Below are 22,339 nucleotides of genomic sequence, written 5' to 3'. Positions count from 1 at the left end.
TCTAGTTGAAGGTCCTCCTTCAGAGGAAAGCCTTATCAGACTTGCTAAAGAAGCTCTTTATCGATCTCCTGCTGCTGTTCACGTTGTTGATCTCCTTGATATGCGAGACTTCAGGAATCTTACTAAGTGGTCACAATATGAGGAACTGATTCGTTCTTTCCTTGTCCCAGTAAAAACAGCTGATCCATATGTCGTTCTTAGGGAACTAGTGAATGCTACACCCATGAGTACTGAATCGTTGAGTGCATTTGCTGTTAGATTAGACAAACTTTTATCATCATTTATCAATGCTGTCCAATCATCATCTTTTCTCCCTGACGAGGCTAAACCATTTACAGAATCAATTGCTAAAATAGCAGCTTTTGGAGCAATTAAAGAACTAATGCCGCCTGCTTCTGTGTGTGCTTATGAGGCTGATCCTCCAACTGTAACGATGGAACCACTTACAGCCTTAAATCATGTACGTTCCTTGTGCCCCCAGGGTACTTTCCCTTGTATTAAAAGTAATGTCACACATATGCCTCAGTCTGCACCACCTCTTGTTTGCGCCACAGAGACAAATCGTAGTCGTCAACCATCTCAGAGATCACCAAGAACCAGTGTACAGAGTCGTTATACACCTCGTAGTATTCATAGTACATTCAGTAACCATAGTCGGCGGAATTGTTACAACTGTGGTTTCCGTGGCCATATTGCAATTAATTGTCCTGATAGTTACCCTAAGAGACGTCGTACTGATGATGAGTACTCAGATCTTCCCTACTGTACTTATCATAGAATACATGGACATGACACATCTGAGTGTAATGCTCTCTATAACCTTCAGTACTCTAGATCTTTCCGTGGTCGTTCCAACCGCAGAACCCGTAGAGGAAACAGATCTCGTGGTTTTCAAAATAACCAGAACCAGGCTCATTCATTCAATTCTCAAACTCGCCAGAACCAGGCTCGTTCTTCCAATTCGGGGGAATTCGAGCGCCCCAGTCAAACCGCCCCATGGTGACAGTAGGTGATGAGTACACCATCCCCGTTCACAATTCCTTTGAAGCCTTAAGCAGTCTCGAGAATGACAACCCTGCTGATGATGTTGCTTCACATGTCTCTGACATAGATGATTTTGGGGATGGAGTAGAACAAGTCTTTTCTGATGATAATCCACCTTTTTGTTTGCACATAACTTCCAATGCAACAATAGGCCCTATAGTGCAAGCATCTGTTTATAATGCGCCCGTTCAATTGTTCATGGACTCTGGTGCGCAAATCAATATTATTAGGTCTAGTTTGTTTAAGGATAAGAAGTTACGACATGTCCTTCTCGTAGAACCGACTCCTGTGTCCTCCCTTAGTGGAGTATCTGGTTCTCACCTGCGTGTCCGAGGTCGGACTTCCCTAACCTTTTCTATCCAAGGTAGAGACTTCACTGTTTCCTTCTTTGTTGTCGACCAGATTACTTTCCCTGGTGACCTTCTACTGGGATTTGCTTCCATGCGAGACTTACGCATTGTGCTCGACCCTTATCGATGGTATGCACAAATTGACGACTTGATCGTTCCATTCTGGGGTTACCAGCTTGGATCAGAAATCTGTTATACTGCTGCAGAGTATGATGTACGGATTAAGTCCTTACAAGCTAATGCATTCTCCAGTAGCGTACCCAAGCGGTCAGGCACTGGTAATTCTGTCACACCCATCAGTGTTCCACCTATACCTTCAGATTTGCAGGATAGTCCGATGCCTCAAGTGTCCGAGGACGCTCAGATTGCCTTGAGTGCACAACCTATCCCTGCAATGCCTGCTAGTTCGAGTAGTAGTTTCTCCACAGGGGACGCCTTGTCGGAAAACAATTACTTGCAACTAGTAATGCCATCTCTTGTTGATGTCACATGCCGTCTGCAGAAAGACATTTCTGTTGCGGCTAGTGCTCTCACTAGAGTGTCTGTAGTTGTTCCTAGTGTTCCAGATGGTGATAACGTCCTAGTTGACAGTGATTCCTGCAAAGTAAAAGGTCTATTTGTTGAACCATCCTTACATGTTGTAAGAGATAGTAAGATCCATTTCTACCTGGCCAACACTTCTGGTCACAGTGTTCGCCTCAGGGCAAATACCAATCTTGTTGACCTTGTTCACTATCCTTACCCTGTTCAGGTAGAGGATGAGTTGTCACCTGACCAGTGGGTCGGTGCTATTTCTGCCGGGGAGACCTCATCCACTGCACTGGATCAATCTGTTCCACCAGTTGAGGAGAAAGACTTAGCTCCCACTGACTTCCCAGATGAAGTCAAGCGTTTGTTGACTCTGTTGAACAAACGTCGTAAAGCCATTGCTTTACCAGGTGAGAAGATGGGTATAACGAACTTATTGTCCCATCGTATTCCACTTGAACCTGGTACTAGACCTATCTACATACCTGCGTACAGAATGCCTCATTCACAAGTTGCTGTCGCAGAAGAATTGATCAATCAAATGCTTGATGATGGAGTTATTGCACCTAGCAATTCACCTTGGAATGCACCCTTGATACTAGTACCTAAGAAGGATGGTACTTGGCGTCCAGTAATTGACTTTAGGAAGTTAAACGCAAAAACCATTCCAGATCGCTTTCCACTCCCTGTACTGGGTGATCTTTTACGTAATATCGGAGATAACAAAGTCTTTTCAACCCTAGATTTGTTACAAGGGTTTTGGCAAGTCCCTCTTCACGAGGACAGCCAAGAGCTAACTGCATTCTCCACTCCTACAGGTCATTATCACTTCCTCCGTATGGCATTTGGATTACGATCTTCCCCTATCACGTTCTCAAGGCTCATGACTAATATCTTTAGAGGTCTCATAGGTAATGCACTTATGGTGTACTTAGATGACGTAATCGTCATGTCTAAAGACGTGGATACACACTTGAAAAGACTTGATGTAGTACTTGGTAAGCTTGAAGCCAATTTAAAGATCAAACTGTCAAAATGTCAATTTTTCAGATCAGAAATTAAGTTTCTTGGTCACGTAGTCACTCCTAGAGGGGTTACGACTGACCAAAGTAAAGTAACTGCAGTACTAAATTTTCCAACTCCCAAAACTGCTGATGCCGTAAGATCCTTTGTGGGCTTAGCAGGTTTTTATAGATCTTTCATTGCCAATTTTTCTTCCATAGCTGCTCCTCTAACTGAGTTGCTTAAGAAAGATGCTCCTTTTGTTTGGACCTTCCGTCAAGAAAGAGCATTCCAAACTCTAAAAGAAAAGCTAACATCTGCTCCAATTTTGAAATTTCCAGATTTTTCTAAGCCTTTCTATCTGACAACTGATGCTAGTTCAATTGGCATAGGTGCCGTACTAGCTCAGAAGACCGATGGCAAGTACAACGCAGTTGCATTTGCTAGCCGAGTCCTTACAAAGGCTGAACGTAATTATACAGTAACTGAGCAAGAAGCTTTAGCAATAGTATGGTCTTTAAAGCACTTCCGAGACATTATTTATCAGTACTCTGTTCATGTCTTGACAGATCATGCTCCACTGATACCCTTATTCCAGAACAAACAACCTACTGGAAGGTTAGCTAGATGGACCTTGACTATCCAAGAGTTCAATCCCACCTTTGAGCATTTACCTGGCAAGTCAAATGTAGTCGCAGATGCCTTATCGCGACATGTTAGTATAGTAACTGCAGACCCTCCATTTAGTGCTGAAGATGTAAAGAATGCTCAACGAACAGATCCCATGTGGTCTGGTGTGATTCGATTCCTGCTCCAGGAAGATCTTATTCTGACTGTGAAGCCACCAGCACCCATTAGTGACTTTCTCATGAACCAAGAATTACTGTATCGAACAGCAGAGTTGGGTACTCCTAGCAGAAGAGTAAACCAGTTAGTAATTCCACAGTCACTAGTGAATGTAGCCTTACAGCTAGTTCACGATGTACCAGGTGTTGCACACCCTGGTATGGATCGTTCAGTAAAACAAGCCAGATTGAAATACTTTTGGCCTCGTATGGCAACTGATATTTCTGAGTATGTTAGGAAATGTAGTGTCTGCATGCAACATAAAGGCAATGCTAATGGTCCTAACCCAATCCAAGTGTATCCAACTACTAGCGAACCTTGGGAAAGAGTTGCGCTAGATTTGTTAACTAATTTCCAATGTTCCCTCCAAGGTAACAAACATCTGTGTGTTATGGTAGACCATTTCACCAGATATTGTGAGTTAGTTCCTATTGCAGATAAGACTGCCGAGACAGTAGCTAAAGCGTTTAAAGAACGCATTATCTGCAGGCATACCACCCCTAAGTCCCTAGTAACAGATAATGGAGGTGAATTCTGTAATGAAATTCTTGAAAATTTGTGTACCTTGTACAAGATCTCTAAATCCACCATTGTTCCTCATCATCCTGCCAGCAATGGGTTAGCGGAACGAACCAATAAGAAAGTACTTGATGTCTTGAGAGCCACTATCAATCCCAACAGTGAAACTTGGGATAAGTTATACCTGATGTGCAGTGTGCTATAAATTCTGCTTACAATGTTTCTATAGGTGACACTCCACATTATGCATTGTATGGTGTAGATAAACGTTTGCCTTATGAGTTGTTGTATTCTAATCCGAAACCAAATTACAACCCTGATGATTTCATAGCAACTCGTACCAGCTTAGCTCAAAGTGTTTTTAGAAGAATCCGTGAAACACTTCATAAATCAACAGCAGAATTTACAAGAGTCGCAAATACTCGAGTAAAGCCATCCAAAATCAAAGTAGGTTCGAGAGTTATGCTGATTAATTTTAACAAAACGTCTGCAATGCCAAAGCTTGATCAAAAGTTTGTTGGTCCTTATCGAGTAGTTGAACATATCACTGGTAATAAGTATAAGGTTAGAGAGATTAGTACTGGTCAGTATAAAGAATCGCATTTGGATCATATGAAGTTAGTATGTGATGATAATGATGTTCCAACCCAGACTAATGTGACAGACTCTGACAATCCTCCTGATCCTGTACTCTCTTCCTCTGATACTCAGTCAGACGATCAACCTGAATGTCGTTATTCCCTACGTACACGACAGGTATTGAGAAATCCTCAAGTATCATTTGTAACTTCCAATTCAGATTTGCCTCAAATACAGCATGAGTTAGCCAATGCTACAGAGTTTGATCCTCCCAGAGATGACACCCATTCTGCATATGCCAATCTTACCCTAGCAGAGTTGGGGTTAAATGTAAATAACCTGTATAGATGAATAATTACAGTATCAACTTATCAGTATTTAAGAATTTTTTTTTGTGTTCATGTTCTCTCCGCATTCTGAGAGTTAACAGTCTAGATTTGCGTGCACCGAATCTGCCTTTCTGTTAAACACTCTTTCTTTGTATATATTCCTTCCTCAGAATCCGTAGATCACATGAACACAGATCGATCGATCAAAAAAATTTTTTTTTTATCACTTGTAATCTCAACGTTGAGTTCGTTGTTCATTTGTTGAGTTTTAAGTTGTACTATAGTATACCTTGTATTGCATTACAGTTTCAGTTACGTAAGCTTTCATCCCATTGTTCTAATTATGTATATATAATGTTTACTGTTGTGTACTTTGATATTGTATAGAATCAGCCCAAGCCGTACCTGCCATCTCTAGTTAGTATTAGTTGTATGTCGGGACGACATACGTTAGCATCGCCGAGCTCTCAGTAGTAGTAACCAGTTACCAGTCTCAGTAGTAGTAACCAGTTACCAGTAACCGTCCGTTGACTCAACGACCAACCGTCTCTGCCTGAGTCACTATCTGAATTCATATTGTGCTGACCTCAGCAGTTCAAAGGCCCCCTCACATAGGGTACTGCAGCCGGCTAGTCAGTATTACGAGTGTAACCAAGGAGATAGGTAACGGCTGCGGGCTCTCTCCACATAACAGTAATTATACGTAATAACAGCCTACGTGAGTATTTCTTACCTAATCCACGTATCGAACTCCCACATGATAATTTGGCCAATTTAACACAAAGTTCAAAATATTCCAATTTCAAAATAGGGTCCAGAATGAACAATGTAGGCATTCCTGGCACTAAACTAACATTTCCTCTGTTCATTAGTTATGTTTTGAGGCTTTACAAATAAATTCCATTTTGATTTTTTATTCACACCAAAAAATAGAAGATTTACTGTTATGCAATACTGTAATAATTGTATAAATATCATCACCATATTTGTGAATGTATATTAGACCCACCAGCTGGTGTGTATTAGACGTGTGAGGTCGTTTGTTTACTCTTGAATATCGGCAAAAATTTAACATTTCTGCTACTTTGAGCTCAGTTTCAAGCCATTTCCAGTACTAAAACCAATCAAAATCATCTCTATTTCTGTAATATGTCTTCCATTCTATCAAATGAGACCAAGAAATCGCAAATACAACTATAAAAAACATACGAAAAAACACCAAAGTTGCTGTTTTAATCGAAAAATCATGATTTCATTTTTTTTCTCTCATTATACACAGTGTGCTGCAGGATCTGTTTTATGTGGTGCACACACATACCACATAGATGTATTCTCTCATATCTAGGCCCAAATGTACCACTCACAGTTTATCAGAGTGAGCTGAGCTCATGGCGTAGATCTACGGTTTGGACCCTGAACGTAAAGCCGTAGATCTACGGGACGGACCCTGAAAGGGTTAAACTAAAACTTTAAACCAAGTCTATTGTCTTGCCTTTGCCATTAGTTTCCTGAAGTCTGGTAATTCATGTCACTTATGAAAGATAACTATTTCGTTACCCCAGATCTTTCTAAAAGAGTTAAATGGTGAGAATAGTAGATTATTAATTGAAATTATTGCATCATACTCTGTTAAATAAACTTTCAGGGTCCAGATGACAAATTTCAAAGTGTGTGCCAGGGCCCAAGAATTTTCCAAAAATTTTTTTTTTTTCTTATGAAATGGTAGGGAATGTTTTTCTGAAGGCAATAAAACAAAAAGTACGAAATTTGGTGGAAAATTAACGAAATTATGCTCTCGCGAATTTTGATGTGTCAGCATTATTTACGCATCGGCGGTTTTGCCAACTTTGACTCCCATTTTAGGCCAATTACATTATTCCAGTCAACCAAATTCTTAGCTAATTTGTTAGTACTACATCTATTCTATCAAATGAGCACAAGAAATCGCCCAGTCAGCTGTTTAATTATTATTATAATAAAAAAAGAAGCGCTAAGCCACAAGGACTATACAGCGCTGCATCAGCTGTTTAAACTACAAAATAAAGTGATCAGAAATTGGTAATTTGGCCAATTTAATGCAAAGTTCAAAATATTCCAATTTCAAAATAGGGTCCAGAATAAACAATGTAGGTATTCCTGGCACTAAACTAACATTTCCTCTGTTCATTAGTTATGTTTTGAGGCTTTACAAACGAATTCCATTTTTATTTTTTATTCACATAATGAATTTTTATTCAAACCAAAATATGGAAGATGTACTTTTATGCAATATTGTAATAATTATGTAAATAATATCACCACATTTGTGAACATATATTAGACCCACCAGCTGGCGCGTATTAGACGTGTGAAGTCATTTGTTTACTCTTGATCATCGGCAAAAATTTAACATTTCCTCTAATTTAAGCTCGGATTCAAGCCATTTCCAGTACTAAAACCAATCAAAATCATCTCTATTTCTGTAATATATCTTCCATTCTATCAAATGAGACCAAGAAATCGTAGATATAGCTATAAAAAACATGAAAAACACTGCAAAGCTGCTGTTTTAATCGAAAATTAAGGGCTCAGTTTTTTTCTCTCATTATGCACTGTGTGCTGCAGAATTTGCTTTATGTGATGCACACTTACCACATAGATGTATTCTCTCATATCGAGGCCCAAATTTACCGCTTTGAGCTTACCTGAGTGAGCTGAGCTCATGGCCCGTAGAACTACGGTTTCGACCCTCGACTCAATGCCGTAGAACTACGGCACAGACCCTGAAAGGGTTAACAGTTTAAGACCTGCTCGACATACAACCACTCGACTTACGACCATGTTTGGTATGAAGATGTTCTGGGAAATAAACAACTGTGTGTGTTTTACACAGTGTTTCTCCTAACTCTTACAGTATAAAATACAGTACTAAAAGTAAAGTAAAAAATGAAATACCAAAATAAAACAAAGTAAAATCATTACTTAATGTGATGCTGATATTCAGTAGTAGGGTTCAACTTACGTCCATTTTGACTTATGACCAGTTAGTCGGAGCCAAGATTGGTTTTAAGTCGGATGGTAGGTGCATTATTACAATACTCTTGCTTACCATTTGGAATTTTTATTCACACGAAAAATAGAAGTTTACTGTTATGCAGACTACTGCATTATTGTAATAACTGTATAAATAATGTCAACCCATTCATGACTGCATATTTGGAATGGCCACTCGGACAGGTATTGTTTACTTTTGAACATCGGCAAAAATCGAACATTTCTGCTAATTTGAGCTTAATTTCAAGGTACTTTTCATCATGAAATCCATCAAAATCATATCCATTTCTGTAATATATTTTCCATTCTATCAAATGAGACCAAAAAAACGAAAATACAACCATAAAAACCATAAAAAATATACCCCTAAGGGGCAGCTAATGGCTGAGAAGTGAACTCCGTTATTTATGATCCGATTTCTTTCTTTCCATCGTACATTGCCCAAGTTTCAATAAGATAGTCCAACAAACATATGAGATCCAATTCCCGAGATCAAGAGCATGAACCCCTCACCAGTGTCAAGGAACCTCCCTTGAGGCCCGCTCGCATCTTGAAATTTCGCTCACATCTGGAAGCAAAAAATTATCGAAGCAACTGCTCGTATCTGGAAAAACTCGCAAGTGGGTGCACTCTTAAGTAGAGGTTCCGCTGTATTTGGCTATCCTAAATTAATTATTTGTTATACATTTAGGTTCGATGGGATATCCTGAGTTACAGTCTGAGAGTCCATAACACCTGCTGGCCATCCAGACTATTGTATAACATGTATTTACAAGAAAGTCTTATGATATTACACTGTTTCAGGATGTAATACTCATTAAAATATAAAAAGTCACATTGTTTGGCTGGGTTAAATCTACAGTACATAATGTGCTGTGTGGCTTAATTCCACTGTTAGTATCATAGTTCCATACAATATTTTCTGGTAGGGAAGCTGGTGGAACAATAGGTCCTGACTGTACTGTCTGTTTATGCTAGTATTATGGAGTACTGTAAAAAACTATATTTTATAAAATAATGCTCTATATATAATGTACTCCTTGAATTCATGCACATATTTTTCAGCCGCTTTGTGGTCCGAACTGGCAGCCTCACCATGCCTTATCACACTATGTATGCCACTACGCTCATTTTCCATGTAGTATACAGAAAATGGACGTGTATTATTCCCTGAAAGTGAACACGTTTTATTCTTGTCAGTCAGGCAGTGGCCAAGACAGGAGCAGACAAGAGATGTGTTTAGTTCAATACCAGAGGGGTGGTCACAGGGTGAAATCATGTTTGGGCAGTAGTTTGAGTAGGTAAGTCAGACACAGCTAAAAGGTAAAAGTACTGTAGACAAGTTTGAGGACAGACAATATTTTGTCAGAAGTCAACCAAAGCCCATCAGAAAAAATCTGTAAAGAGGCAAAATTAACTAGGTGCTCTTAGATAAATTCCATATGATCATGAAATCCCACTGCTTGTCAGTAGTGGCCTTTTCACGGCTAAGTTTCAAGAAACACTGCAATAAATGAGTTGAAGGGTGGTCCATCTGTGGTGATGTTGGTGACCTTTTTTAACAATTTTCATCAAGCTCTTCACCAGGGAAGCACAGCTTTAGACCAGACAGCTGTTTTGTATTAGAGATTGTATTGCCTGTTTAGAAATTATCCAGGTGTCTCCTATAATTCTTACAATCTTTAGTCCTTTATTTTGTATTAGGAAACCACGCATGTTCTAACAATCCTTAGCCCTTTTAACTTCATATACAGTACACTAACAAATACACAAACCATTCTAACACTAATATATTTGAGGATTTACTATTCCTACCACATACTACCCTGTCACACAGCCACATAATGTGGCATGAAATCACATGGCATCCTTAAAAATGTCCTCAAAGAATCTGGCCTAAGTGAACCAGTTATCCCAGTCACAGCTTACCTCCACATATCAGTAACATGTACCATACATCATTGCTAGTACTTGTTTAACCAAGAATTTTTCCTACCATTTTAAGATTATTATTATACACTAGTACAGTGGACCCCCAGTTATCGGCCAGTTCTGTTATCAGCCAACTTGGTGATTGGCGGGTTTTTCGGCACCTGGTTATCAGCAATTAATTCGGTGATCGGCCATTTGGGACGCGTCTGTCCACCGGCTGGGGCCGCTTGCGCATCAGTTTGGCCGTGTCACTCGGTGGCTGAGGAAGCTTCTGCTCACACATCCAAACATTTTGTTTATTTCTCATTGTAGGTTGTGTTATTTTTGCAGTGCAAATGTAAAATAAGTAGCCATGGCTACAAAGAAAGTTCCTGTGGTAAAAAAAAGTGAGAAACACCATGGAATTTAAGCGTGAAGTGATAGAAAAGTTTGAGAGTGGTATGAGGGTGGTGGAACTTGCCAGGATGTACAGCAAGAATAAATCAACAATTACATCCATCCTGGCAAAGAAAGAACAAATCAAGAAGGCTAATGTTGCAAAAGGAGTAACTTTTCTAACTAAACAAAGGCCACCAATAATGGAAGAGATGGAAAAGTTATTATTGTGGATTAACCCTTTCAGGGTTTCGGCCGTACTTGTAAGGCTTACGCGCCAGGGTTTTTGAAGTACTAGTACGCATAAATTCTAGCGCCTTCAAATCTCACGGGAAAAGGCTGGTATGCCTAGGTGACAGAGAATGGGTGTGTGGGGGGTCGGTGTGCGCGGTAGAAAAAAATCTGGGACCCAGTGGCGCAGTGTGAGAATGCCATTTTAATAGACCTTGTTCACCATGCCTCGCAGTAAGAAGCTCCTCACTCCTCAGTGAATTGGGACACTTTTGTTCCCCAGTGACAGTTCCAATACAGATGGGAGTGCCAGTGAATATGAGCTTCAAGGTTCTGGCGAGGTTGTGACCGAAACTAATAACCATAATATCGGTAATAGTGAGGAAAACCCAGACGACCCTCAGCCTTCCACCTCTGCTGCTGGGCCTTCTTGTTCACGGTCAGTTGTACCAGAATCAAAGAGGAAACTCCTATTTTCCCAAATCCTGGACTCAGATGTAAGTATTGGTGATGATAGTAATAGTGAATATGAACTACAAGCTCTTGAAACCAGTTCCAGTAGTGATCGTGAAGTGGAATATTTTCCAGTGAAGCGTCAGTATATACAATGATATATGCGCTCTGGTAGTGTGCCATATGCTATTCCAAGTGGAAGGAGTACATCCCGTGGCTGTACAACAGGAACAGACAGTGAAAATGACGATGATAGTGTTGCAATTGGGATGGAAAATGTGCATGGTGGTGGTAGTGGTGGTGCCGGCCATGAGGCATCAGCAGTGGGCCATGCTGCCACTCACACTGCCACCCACGCCGCTGCCTCAGCTGATCTACAACAAAGGCCACCATCCCCCACCCACCCACCACACCAGCCTCCACAACCACAACCACCTATCAGTGTCCAGTACCCACCAGCAGACTGCACCTGGGATTGGCAGGAAGCTGGCAATTTTGCTCCAAATCCCCACCAGTTTGATGAAAGCCAAAGTGGAATACAGCCATGTTGTACACTGGGGAACAATACCAGTGAACTGTAATGTTTCAAGCTATTCTTTGACGAACCCCTGATGGAAATTATTGTCAGGGAAAGCAACAGATACTACGAGTATACCATGGCAAACAATACTTTCACCAAGCTCACGGCTACACCAGTGGAAGGAGACAACTGTGGCTGAGATGTATCTTTTCTTTGCCACAATAATGCTTATGCCACATGTGTATAAGCACAGTGTGAAATCATACTGGTCAACAGACTGCCTGATTGCAACCCAAGGTTTCAGTGATATAATGGGAGTGAATCAATTTGTGCTACTATTATGTATGCTTCACTTCTCAGACAAAACCAGGCCTTACAGAAACAACAGGTTATACAAGATTAGGAATGTGTTGGTGTATCTGAAAGAGAAATTCAATATGTATTTTTATCCCTTCAAGAAGCTTGTAACTGATGAGTCTTTGATTCTGTTCAAAGGAAGACACTCTTTCAAGCAGTACATACCAAGCAAGAAGAAACGCTTTGGTATAAAGTTGTTTGTTCTTTGTGATTGTTACAGTGGTCTGGTATTGGATATTATTGTGTACACTGGAAGTTATACATTGCAAAATACCAGGAAGTTATTGGGCATCTCTGGTGATGTGGCTAGAACAATGATAGAACCATACTTTAGTAAGGGGCATATACACCTACCATCCGACTTACGACCTGCTCGACATACGTCCACTCGACTTACGACTGTGCATCTGGCAGCTGGGCTGGGCCGGCTGATGCCCACCGCTGTACAATATTTGACAATACTCGCGGCAGCAAATGAGTCATGCAGGCAGCATCAGTTTGAGTAACCCTGCCCTATCAGCAGCATCATACTGTATTAACTGTACTAACTGGACAGTAAATTTCACCATGGCCCCTAAGATGAAGTCTGAATCTTGCACTGGAGATTGTGGCAAGAAAGGCTCTTACTCTCCAACTCTCTACGTATTTGTTTTCACCGTTGCACATAAACCTGTCTGCATCTACCTGTATATCTGTGTCTGTCTATCTCTGTGCATCTGTCTACCTGTGTGTGTGTGTCTATGTCTACCAGTGTTTGTCTGTCTACCTGTGTGTCTTTCCATCTACTTGTGTGTCTGTCTTTATGTCTACCTGTGTGTGTGTCTGTCTTTCTGTCTACCTGTGTGTGTCTGTCTTTCTGTCTACATGTGTGTCTGTCTTTCTGTCTACATGTGTGTGTGTCTGTCTTTCTGTCTACCTGTGTGTCTGTCTTTCTGTCTGCTTGTCTGTCTCAGAGGCGCTCATTAAGAGTGTAATTAGTTTTGAAGACGCCATATTAACCCTTTCAGGGTCCGTCCCGTAGATCTACGGCTTTACGTTCAGGGTCCAAACTGTAGATCTACGTCATGAGCTCAGTTCACTCTGATAAACTGTGAGTGGTAAATTTGGGCCTAGATATGAGAGAATACATCTATGTGGTATGTGTGCACCACATAAAACAAATCCTGCAGCACACTGTGTATAATGAGAGAAAAAAACTGAGACCGTGATTTTCGATTAAAACAGCGACTTTGCAGTGTTTTTTCGTATGATTTTTATAGTTGTATTTGTGATTTCTTGGTCTCATTTGATAGAATGGAAGACATATCACAGAAATAGAGATAATTTTGATTGGTGTTAGCATTGGAAATGGCTTGAAACTGAGCTCAAAGTGGCGGAAATGTTAAATTTTTGCCGATGTTCAAGAGTAAACAAACGACCTCACATGTCTTATACACGCCAGCTGGTGGGTCTAATATACATTCACAAATGTGGTGATGATATTTATACAATTATTACAATATTGCATAACAGTAAATCTTCTATTTTTTGGTGTGAATAAAAATTCATTATGTGAATAAAAATTCAAAATGGAATTTATTTGTAAAGCCTCAAAACATAACTAATGAACAGAGGAAATGTTAGTTTAGTGCCAGGAATACCTACATTGTTTATTCTGGACCCTATTTTGAAATTGGAATATTTTGAACTTTGTGTTAAATTGGCCAAATTACCAATTTCCGGTCACTTTATTTTGTAGTTGAAATGGTTGACTTGGCGATTTCTTGTGCTCAATCGATAGACTAGAAGTAATACTAGTGAAATAGCTAAGAATTTGGTCGACTGGAATAATGTAATTGGCCTAAAATGGGAGTCAAAGTCGGCAAAATCGCCGAATCATAAATATCGCTGACACATCAAAATTCACGAGAGCATAATTTTGTCAATTTTCCATCAAATTTCGTACTTTTTGTTTTATTACCTTCACAAAAAGATTCTCTACCATTTCATAAGAAAAAATAACAATTTTTTTTTTTGAAAATTCTTGGACACTGGGGCACCACTTCAGATTTTGGCCTTGGACCCTGAAAGGATTAATAATGATAATAACAATAATAATCACTGAGGCACATTAAATGTGTATAAAACATTAATACAGACATTTGGCTTAATCCATCTATGATTTTTTTTTCAAAATTATATAATAAACATGCTACATAACACAAACATATAAATTAACAAATATGAGATGTTTTCTTGGTCGGCTTGACAGAGTGAACAAAAACCATTCGTGTCCGGGCAGGTAACAACAACAACCTTCTACTCTCATTCTCTCTCATTTAATCTTGTTTACTCACCTCTCACTTTACATTAAGACTACAGATATTTTAAGTAATGAGTGGGCACGATTGTTATATTATAGTTTAATAATAATATTATTAGTACATATGTATTATTGTAATAATAATAATTATTATTATTAATTTAGGGCACTGGAGCACAGATCCACTGTATAGCACTTTGTCTGGATTTTTTGGGTTATCCTAGGTAATTTATACTATGTATGATAACTTTACTTACGTGTACCTGAGAGAAAGAGAGAGAGAGAGACAGAGAGAGACAGAGAGAGACAGAGAGAGACAGAGAGAGACAGAGAGAGACAGAGAGAGACAGAGAGAGACAGAGAGAGACAGAGAGAGACAGAGAGAGACAGAGAGAGACAGAGAGAGACAGAGAGACAGAGAGAGACAGAGAGAGACAGAGAGAGACAGAGACAGAGAGAGACAGAGAGAGACAGAGAGAGACAGAGAGAGACAGAGAGAGACAGAGAGAGACAGAGAGAGACAGAGAGAGACAGAGAGAGACAGAGACACAGACAGAGACAGAAAGACAGAGACAGAGAGAGAGAGACTAGGCACCATGATGGTAATGCTGGTGCAGCAGTAAGGATGAATGGGAGGGTGTTGGCACCTGGAGAAGAAGTTGATATCCTTGGGGTGAAATTTGACTCCAAACTAACCATGGAGAACCATGTTGTAAATCTTGCAAACAAGGCAGCCAGAAAGCTTACAGCACTTCGCCGTATCTCTTGACAGTAGGGGTTGCAAGATTCTGTACGAGGCACAAGTAAGCTCACACCTTGAGTATGCTCCACTTTCTTGGTTTACCTGCCCCCCCCCCTCTCATATGCGATTGCTTGACAGAGTAGAGAACAGAGAAAGATGTCTCATCTCTCGCCTGGACCCATCCTGGATAGATCTGTCATTTCAGCAGAGCCTTCAACACACGAGGGATGTGGGTGGCATTACTGTTATGTACAAGGCCAATATTGTCAAAGTACCACACTTGGATCCACTTTGAGGACAGCGTGAAACAAGCTTTTATGCCACAAGATGGGCAGAAAGCAGTAACTTCACTCTGGCTGTACCCTTCTCCAGAACATCACTCCATCTGAGATCATATATACCCAGGATGACTCGTGTATGGAACACATTCATACAGCATAATGATATCAATGAGATAAAATCAGTTGATCAAATGAAAATGCTGGCCCACAGATGGCTCCAACTTCATCCTGTTCCCTACTTGTATGTCTCATAACAATAAAAATGCTTTCAAATGAGCTGATGTAGGTAACAGCTCTTAGCTTGCCAATAAAGTTAGGAATCCTTAACCTGTAAATAGCTTATCAATAACACTAGGGATCCTTAACCTTGTCAAACCATGTAAAAAAAAAAGAGACAGAGAGAGAGAGAGAGAGAGATACAGAGAGAGAGAGAGACAGCCACATTCAGTCAACCAGTCAGCCAACCAGCCAACCAACCAACTACCCACCTGGCCACCCACCCAGCCAGCCGGCCAGATAGGTATTACACATGTTCCAGAGTTGTCTCTCTTTACTTAGGGTATAGGTTATACTACATTCTGGCAGGATGACACTACCAGTGGTACTCTCCCATTCCACTGTGTCAACAATACATAAAGATAACAGTAACATATGATACTGTATGTGATGTAAAATTTACAACACAGTTCACTACCATGTATATATTATATACAGTACATAAATAATTAAAATATAACAATAGAAGTAAATTATGGTAAAAAGAATGAAATAATGATTGTACAATACATTACAGTACTATGTAGGTAGTTTATATAGGAAAGGTTTGACATTATGCCCTACCCAGTATGTCGGCAATTTTCAAAGGTTCGACTTACGTCCATTTTGACTTACGATCGGTTGGTCGGAACCAAGCTTGGTCGTAAGTCGGATGGTAGGTGTATTATATACTGATAACTGGTACACAAGCCCCTCACTCAGTGATTTTTTGCAAGTGAACATGAAAGATGTGTGTGGCACAGTGCGTGCAAATCGTAAACATATGCCCAGGTTTGACGCTGGCACTCATAGAGGTGAGGTGCAGGCATTTGCTGCCAATGACATCATGGCATTTCAGTGGCATGACAAATGAGATGTCACACTTGTCATCAGTCCACTCTAACGAAATGACAAACACTGGTAGGCAGCATAGAGAAAGCAATGAATCCATTCTAAAACCTGCAGCTGTGATTGATTACACCCTCAACATGCGCTTAGTGGACAAATGTGACATGCAGATTGGGTTTGATGATTGTGTTCGCAAGAGTTATAAGTGGTACATAAAACTCTTTTTCCATCTTCTGGACAATTCCAAGCTCAATGCTTATATGTATAAGATGAGGACCAGAAACAAACCACCATATGGTGAATTCTGTTTGTCTGTCATAAGACAAATAGTATTCAAGTGCCAAGGAACAACACCTGCAATAGACCGCCCACTAAATTATCAACAACTACCTTCTCGTCTGAAGCATGGTGATTACTTCCTAGTAAAACTGCCTGCTACTGCTTTCAAGAAAAAGGTTCAGAAGAGGTGTTACGCCTGTGCACATACAAAAAAAATGCCCACAACAATGCAGAGACACTAGTTTTATGTGTGAGGAGTGTAAAACACCACTGTGCATGACACCATGTTTCAAAGAGTTCCACAGGCTGCAGAACTTCTAGAAACATTCCCTGTGACTGTATATGTGTATATAAAATATAGAAAAATAGTAATAAACAACATTTCATATCGTTTGTTTGTGTAAATATTTTCTGTAAACAAAACAGTGACAACAGTGTTTATGCCATTATTGTGTAGAATAGAAAAAGAAATAACTTACAAAATAGTGCTCATATTGGTCTCACAAGCCATAAAAATTACTTGGAAAAAAAAATAAAAAATAATATAAAATAGTTCATAAAAAATAAAAGTAATACCGGGTGACGGCAGTCGGCGATGTTACCATATACCGGGCATTTTCTGTCAACTTCACGCCTCCATATCTCAGTAAGTATTGATGGTAAAAAATTTTTTAGCCTATAAGATTTAAAAAAAAAAACAAAAAAACTATCATTTCATAAGAAAAATTTTTTTTTTTTTTTTAAATTTTGCCGACCCTGAGAACAAGTCTCAGAGGGCCTGGGGACCCTGAAAGGGTTAAGAAAAAAGAATTAGTGGGAGACGGTGTTGAGTCGATTATTTGTGAGAAGGTAAGGCAGTTGCATGAGGATCTTGCAAAGAAAATGCCTGGAACAAGTGCTGCAGTTTGTGAATTTAGGGCCAGCAAACGATGGTTTGATAGATTTAAGAAGCATAGTGGCATACACAGTGTTGTAAGGCATGGTGAGGCTGCAAGTTGACAAATGTGCGGCTGAAAAATTCGTGCAGGAATTCCAGGAGTACAAAGAGGCTGAAGGACTCAAACCCCAACAAGTGTTCAATTGTAACAAAACAGGCCTGTTTTGGAAGAAAATGCCAAACAAGACCTACACTACCCAGGAGGAAAAGGCACTGCCAGGACACAAGCCTAATGAAGACAGGCTTACTCTTTTGTTGTGTGGTAATGCTAGTGGGGATTGCAAAGTGAAGCCTTTACTCGTGTATCACTCAGAAAATCCCAGTGTTCAACAAAAACTATGTCATGAAGAATAGATTGTGTGTGATGTGGAAAGCTAATCATAAGGCATGGGTCACAAGGCAAATTTTCAAAGAGTGGGCTAATGATGTGTTTGGCCAAAGTGTGAAAAAATACCTCCTGGAAAAGAAATTGCCACTCAAGTGCCTCTTGGTACTGGACATTGCTCCTGCACATCCTCCAGACCTGGAAGACCAAGTGTTTAGGGACTTCAATTTTATAAAAGGTAAGGCTTGGGAGGGAGTGACTTCCAGGACAAGAAAACGATGGCCAGATTGTATCCAAGAGAGGGATTTTGAAGGGTTTGAGACTGACCCTGGCCCTGCCGACCCTGTGGACTCTATTGTAGTACTGGGGAAGTTCCTGGGGTTGAAGGCGAGTGGAAGGGATGTGAAAGAGTTGGTGGAGGACCATAGGGAAGAGCTAACCACTGAAGAGCTGCAAGAGCTTCAACTTGAACAGCAACAGACTGCAGCTGAGGAACTTGCTTCAGAGGAGGAAGAGGGAGTGAAAGAGGTGCCTTCTTCATTGATTAAGAACATTTATGCAAAGTGGAATGATGTGTAAAGTTTTGTCGAGAAGTACCACCTTGACAAAGGTGAAACAAGCCATATCTGCATCATGTTTAGTGACAAAACCCTGTCCCACTTCAGGGAAATCTTAGAGATGCCAGAAACAGAGCACTCTGGACAGTTATTTTGCGAGACAGGGGTCCAGTGGCATTAAAAGACAAAGAAGGGAAGTAACCCCAGAGAAAGCTTTGCTACCTAAAGTCTTTATGGAAAGGGATTCCCCTTCCAAATACTAACTCCTCCCTCTTTTCTCCTCCCTGTCTTCCAGAACCCAGCATTAGCCTTCGATAAAGGTAAGTAATATTTATATATTTGTTAAAAAATTTTTTGTTTTTTTGGAAATATTTTTGTCTGGAACGGATTAATTGTACGTATTTACATTAATTCTTATGGGAAATATTATTTCAGTTTTCAGCCGACCTTCTGGAATGGATTACGGCCGATAACCGAGGGTCCACTGTATTATTATTAATTTCTACATTTGCTCTAGTTTCTTTTTTACCAATGCATATAGTAATTGCTTTGCTACTGTTCAAACACTGTGTATGCAAATTACCATAATAGTATCCTAAATTCAAAATTTGTATTACTTGATACTAAATTTTTTTAAAATCACGTAATTTTGCCACTTAATTAACAGTGGTCCCTTGAATTACAATATTAATCCATTCCAGAAGGCGTATTGTACCTTAAAACTATTATAACTCAATCCCCAAAATACACTGTTTTGTGGTAATTTGTTCCAAGACCCACTGAAGTGCAACTTTTACTATACCTTGAACCTGCATCCTCACAGATATAACTTGCAGGCACTGTATCCCCCTTCATCTGTTTTTCTCTTACAGTAACAATAGTCTATCTCTGATAATTTCTCTGCCCTTTATCACTAGCTTAGATTTGTCTTAGATTTCTTAATTATTTCTTTTTGCTGGATAATAGTACAGATAGTTAATTGTAGAAAACCCCAATGCAGTAATTTTAACTTTTTTTTTTTTTTATTTCTTGCTTGATCTTCAAAGAAACTGCCTGCTTACTGTGCACTTTAGGGACCATGATGAAGGTAATACAAATTATGGTGTAACTGAAAGACAAATGCAATTATAAAGGGCTGGTTATATAGTTGGTGCAGACAACACACATGGTAACTTCAAACTGAAGAAGAGACAAGCTGTAATACAAACTCTGCTACTGGCTGAGATACTACCCCAGAGATATTCATCTCCCATTGCTGACTGGCTGCTAAACTACCCCCAATGATATTCTTATTGGCTCAAATGTTACCCAAGAGGCAAGATACCACATGGCTGATTGGCTGAAACCCACCCACATGCGCCAATCATCATACACAAATTGTATCTCAAATTTTTCATCACAGCTCAAAACTGAATTTCTTTAAAGAGAGTGTAAACCAAAATTCAAAATTATAATTCCAGGCCACTGTAATTCAATAAACCACTGTACATACATACTGTACTTTGTAATGTACTTTTTGTGTATGCACCTTCAAGACATTATGTACAAGGAAACCTTGTGATATTACAACTGATTCAGGGTTTACCTTGAGAGGGTTTCAGGGGTCAATGCCCTCGCAACCCGGTCTGAGACCAGGCCTCGTGGCTAATCAGGGTTTGATCAAGCAGGCTGTTACTAGTCGCACGTAAACCGGTGTACGAACCACAGCCCGGCTGATCAGGTACTGACTTTACGTGCCTGTCTAGCGCCTTCTTGAAGACAGACAGGGGTCTATTTGTAATTCCCCTTGTGTATGCTGGGAGGCAGTTGAACAGGGTGTGATAATCTCTAGAAGCCTTTTTTAAAAAATGCACCAAGGTGCTAGATAAAGTTAGTTAGTTGCAACTTCATTAAATATAAGTCTCTTTAAGACTTGAAAATACAGAACCAGTTTCTTAAAGACATCTTACGAGTGCAGGTTTTTATCAAGTTTACCGAACATCCTCATGCGTTAAAATACATACCTTCAATACTGTATTTCCTTCTTGCTCTTATTTTATTAGTAACTTACAGGAAAGTGGGGCAACTAGCCTTTTACACTTGGCAATTTAGTCACTTTCAATGATAAGCATGGTGACAGGAATTGGAAATTAAAGTTATGGTTTAAGTGACATAAAACCAAAATGAAAATATATTCTGTTAAGAAAAAACAGCAATTCTGTCACTACATTTTATGAATTATGCCAGAACAGTATACAGTGGACCCCCGCATAACGATTACCTCCGAATGCGACCAATTATGTAAGTGTATTTATGTAAGTGCGTTTGTACGTGTATGTTTGGGGGTCTGAAATGGACTAATCTACTTCACAATATTCCTTATGGGAACAAATTCGGTCAGTACTGGCACCTGAACATACTTCTGGAGTGAAAAAATATCGTTAACCGGGGGTCCACTGTACTACCTATCAACCAACTTGAAAAATACACAAAAAAATAAATGTTATTATTAAAATACACCTACCATCCGACTTACAATCGAGTTGGGTTCCGAGAAACCGGTCGTGAGTCGAAATGGTCGTAAGTCGAACTTTACTACTGAATATCAACAAAACATTTTTGTAATGACTTTATTTTGTTTTATTTTGGTATTTCACGTTTTACTTTACTTTTTATGCTGTTAGTACTGTATTTTATACTGTAAGGTTTAGGATAAACACTTTGTACAACACAAATAGTTGTTTATTTCCCAGAAATTTGGCATAAAAAACACGGTCGTAAGTCAAGTGGTCGAAAGTCGAGTAGGTCGTAAGTCGGATGGTAGGTGTATTTGTTGTGCATAGTAAATAATGTAAGCACTGCAGAGTCAATCATGTATAAGCTTTCATGCCAAGCAAAATTGTCTGAATTACAATAGTTACCCAACATTAATAACCCAAAATTACAAAAACAGATTTATTCCTTATGCTTTTAATATTCTCTATAAGTAAATAACAAAAAGGCACAATACCGTGACTGGAACAATACACAAATAACCCGCACATAAAAGAGAGAAGCTTACGACGAAGTTTCGATCCGACTTGGACCATTTACAAAGTCACACTTTGTAAATGGTCCAAGCTGGACCGAAACGTCGTCATAAGCTTCTCTCTTTTATGTGCGGGTTATTTGTGTATTCTCTATAAGAATCTGCTCTCATAGGTGATGGCCCAATATAGAATCACCATAAGTGTAAAGTGCTTTGGTTTGGGTATAAAAACATTAAGCAGCCATAATTTGCATGTTTAATTAAAATGTAACAAAAGAGGCAGAAAATCATATATACAGATTAATTAATCATCCTTCATTCATGATGCCGAACCAATATTATATACATACCTGCATAAATAAGTTTTTGGCCAACAGCTGGGTAATCTGTGCCCTTTTCTTTCTCAACTTTTTCTTTTAAAGCTCTCACCTGAGGATAAAAAGAATGCTTAAGATTTTAGAATTAAAACTTCGAGAGAAATTATAAAATACTCAACTAATAAACTCAATGGAAGTCTAAAAAAAATCTAAGGCAACCATTTTATAATTATGGATGAACAAACAAAAAAAAATCCAAAAATCAGCCGAGCCATGCCTGGTTAGAAGAGTTATACATCAGACTTGAAGCCATAAGTCTATCTCAACAACAATACTAATACTAATAATAGTAAACTATAACAGTAATAATAAATTTCAGTTCTCTGAGCC

General features: G+C 39.4%; 1 protein-coding gene across 1 annotated transcript in view; it reads right to left on the bottom strand.

Annotated features, from left to right (window-relative positions):
* Positions 1 to 22,079, bottom strand: part of LOC128690828 (UV excision repair protein RAD23 homolog B) — a gene marked incomplete at its 5' end in the record, with an annotated part of 74,218 nt that extends 52,139 nt beyond the window's left edge. Inside the window, one exon of the mRNA XM_070080814.1 lies at positions 21,983 to 22,079. Within this exon, the coding sequence (XP_069936915.1) occupies positions 21,983 to 22,079 (97 nt within the window). The remainder of the gene's footprint in view (positions 1 to 21,982) is intronic.
* Positions 22,080 to 22,339: the final 260 nt, after the last annotated feature.

Source organism: Cherax quadricarinatus, unplaced genomic scaffold (genome assembly GCF_038502225.1).
Source record: "Cherax quadricarinatus isolate ZL_2023a unplaced genomic scaffold, ASM3850222v1 Contig1037, whole genome shotgun sequence".
Classification (NCBI taxonomy): Eukaryota; Metazoa; Arthropoda; class Malacostraca; order Decapoda; family Parastacidae; genus Cherax; species Cherax quadricarinatus.
Note: the sequence above shows the minus strand (reverse complement) of the source record. Positions and strands in the feature narration are given on the sequence as shown.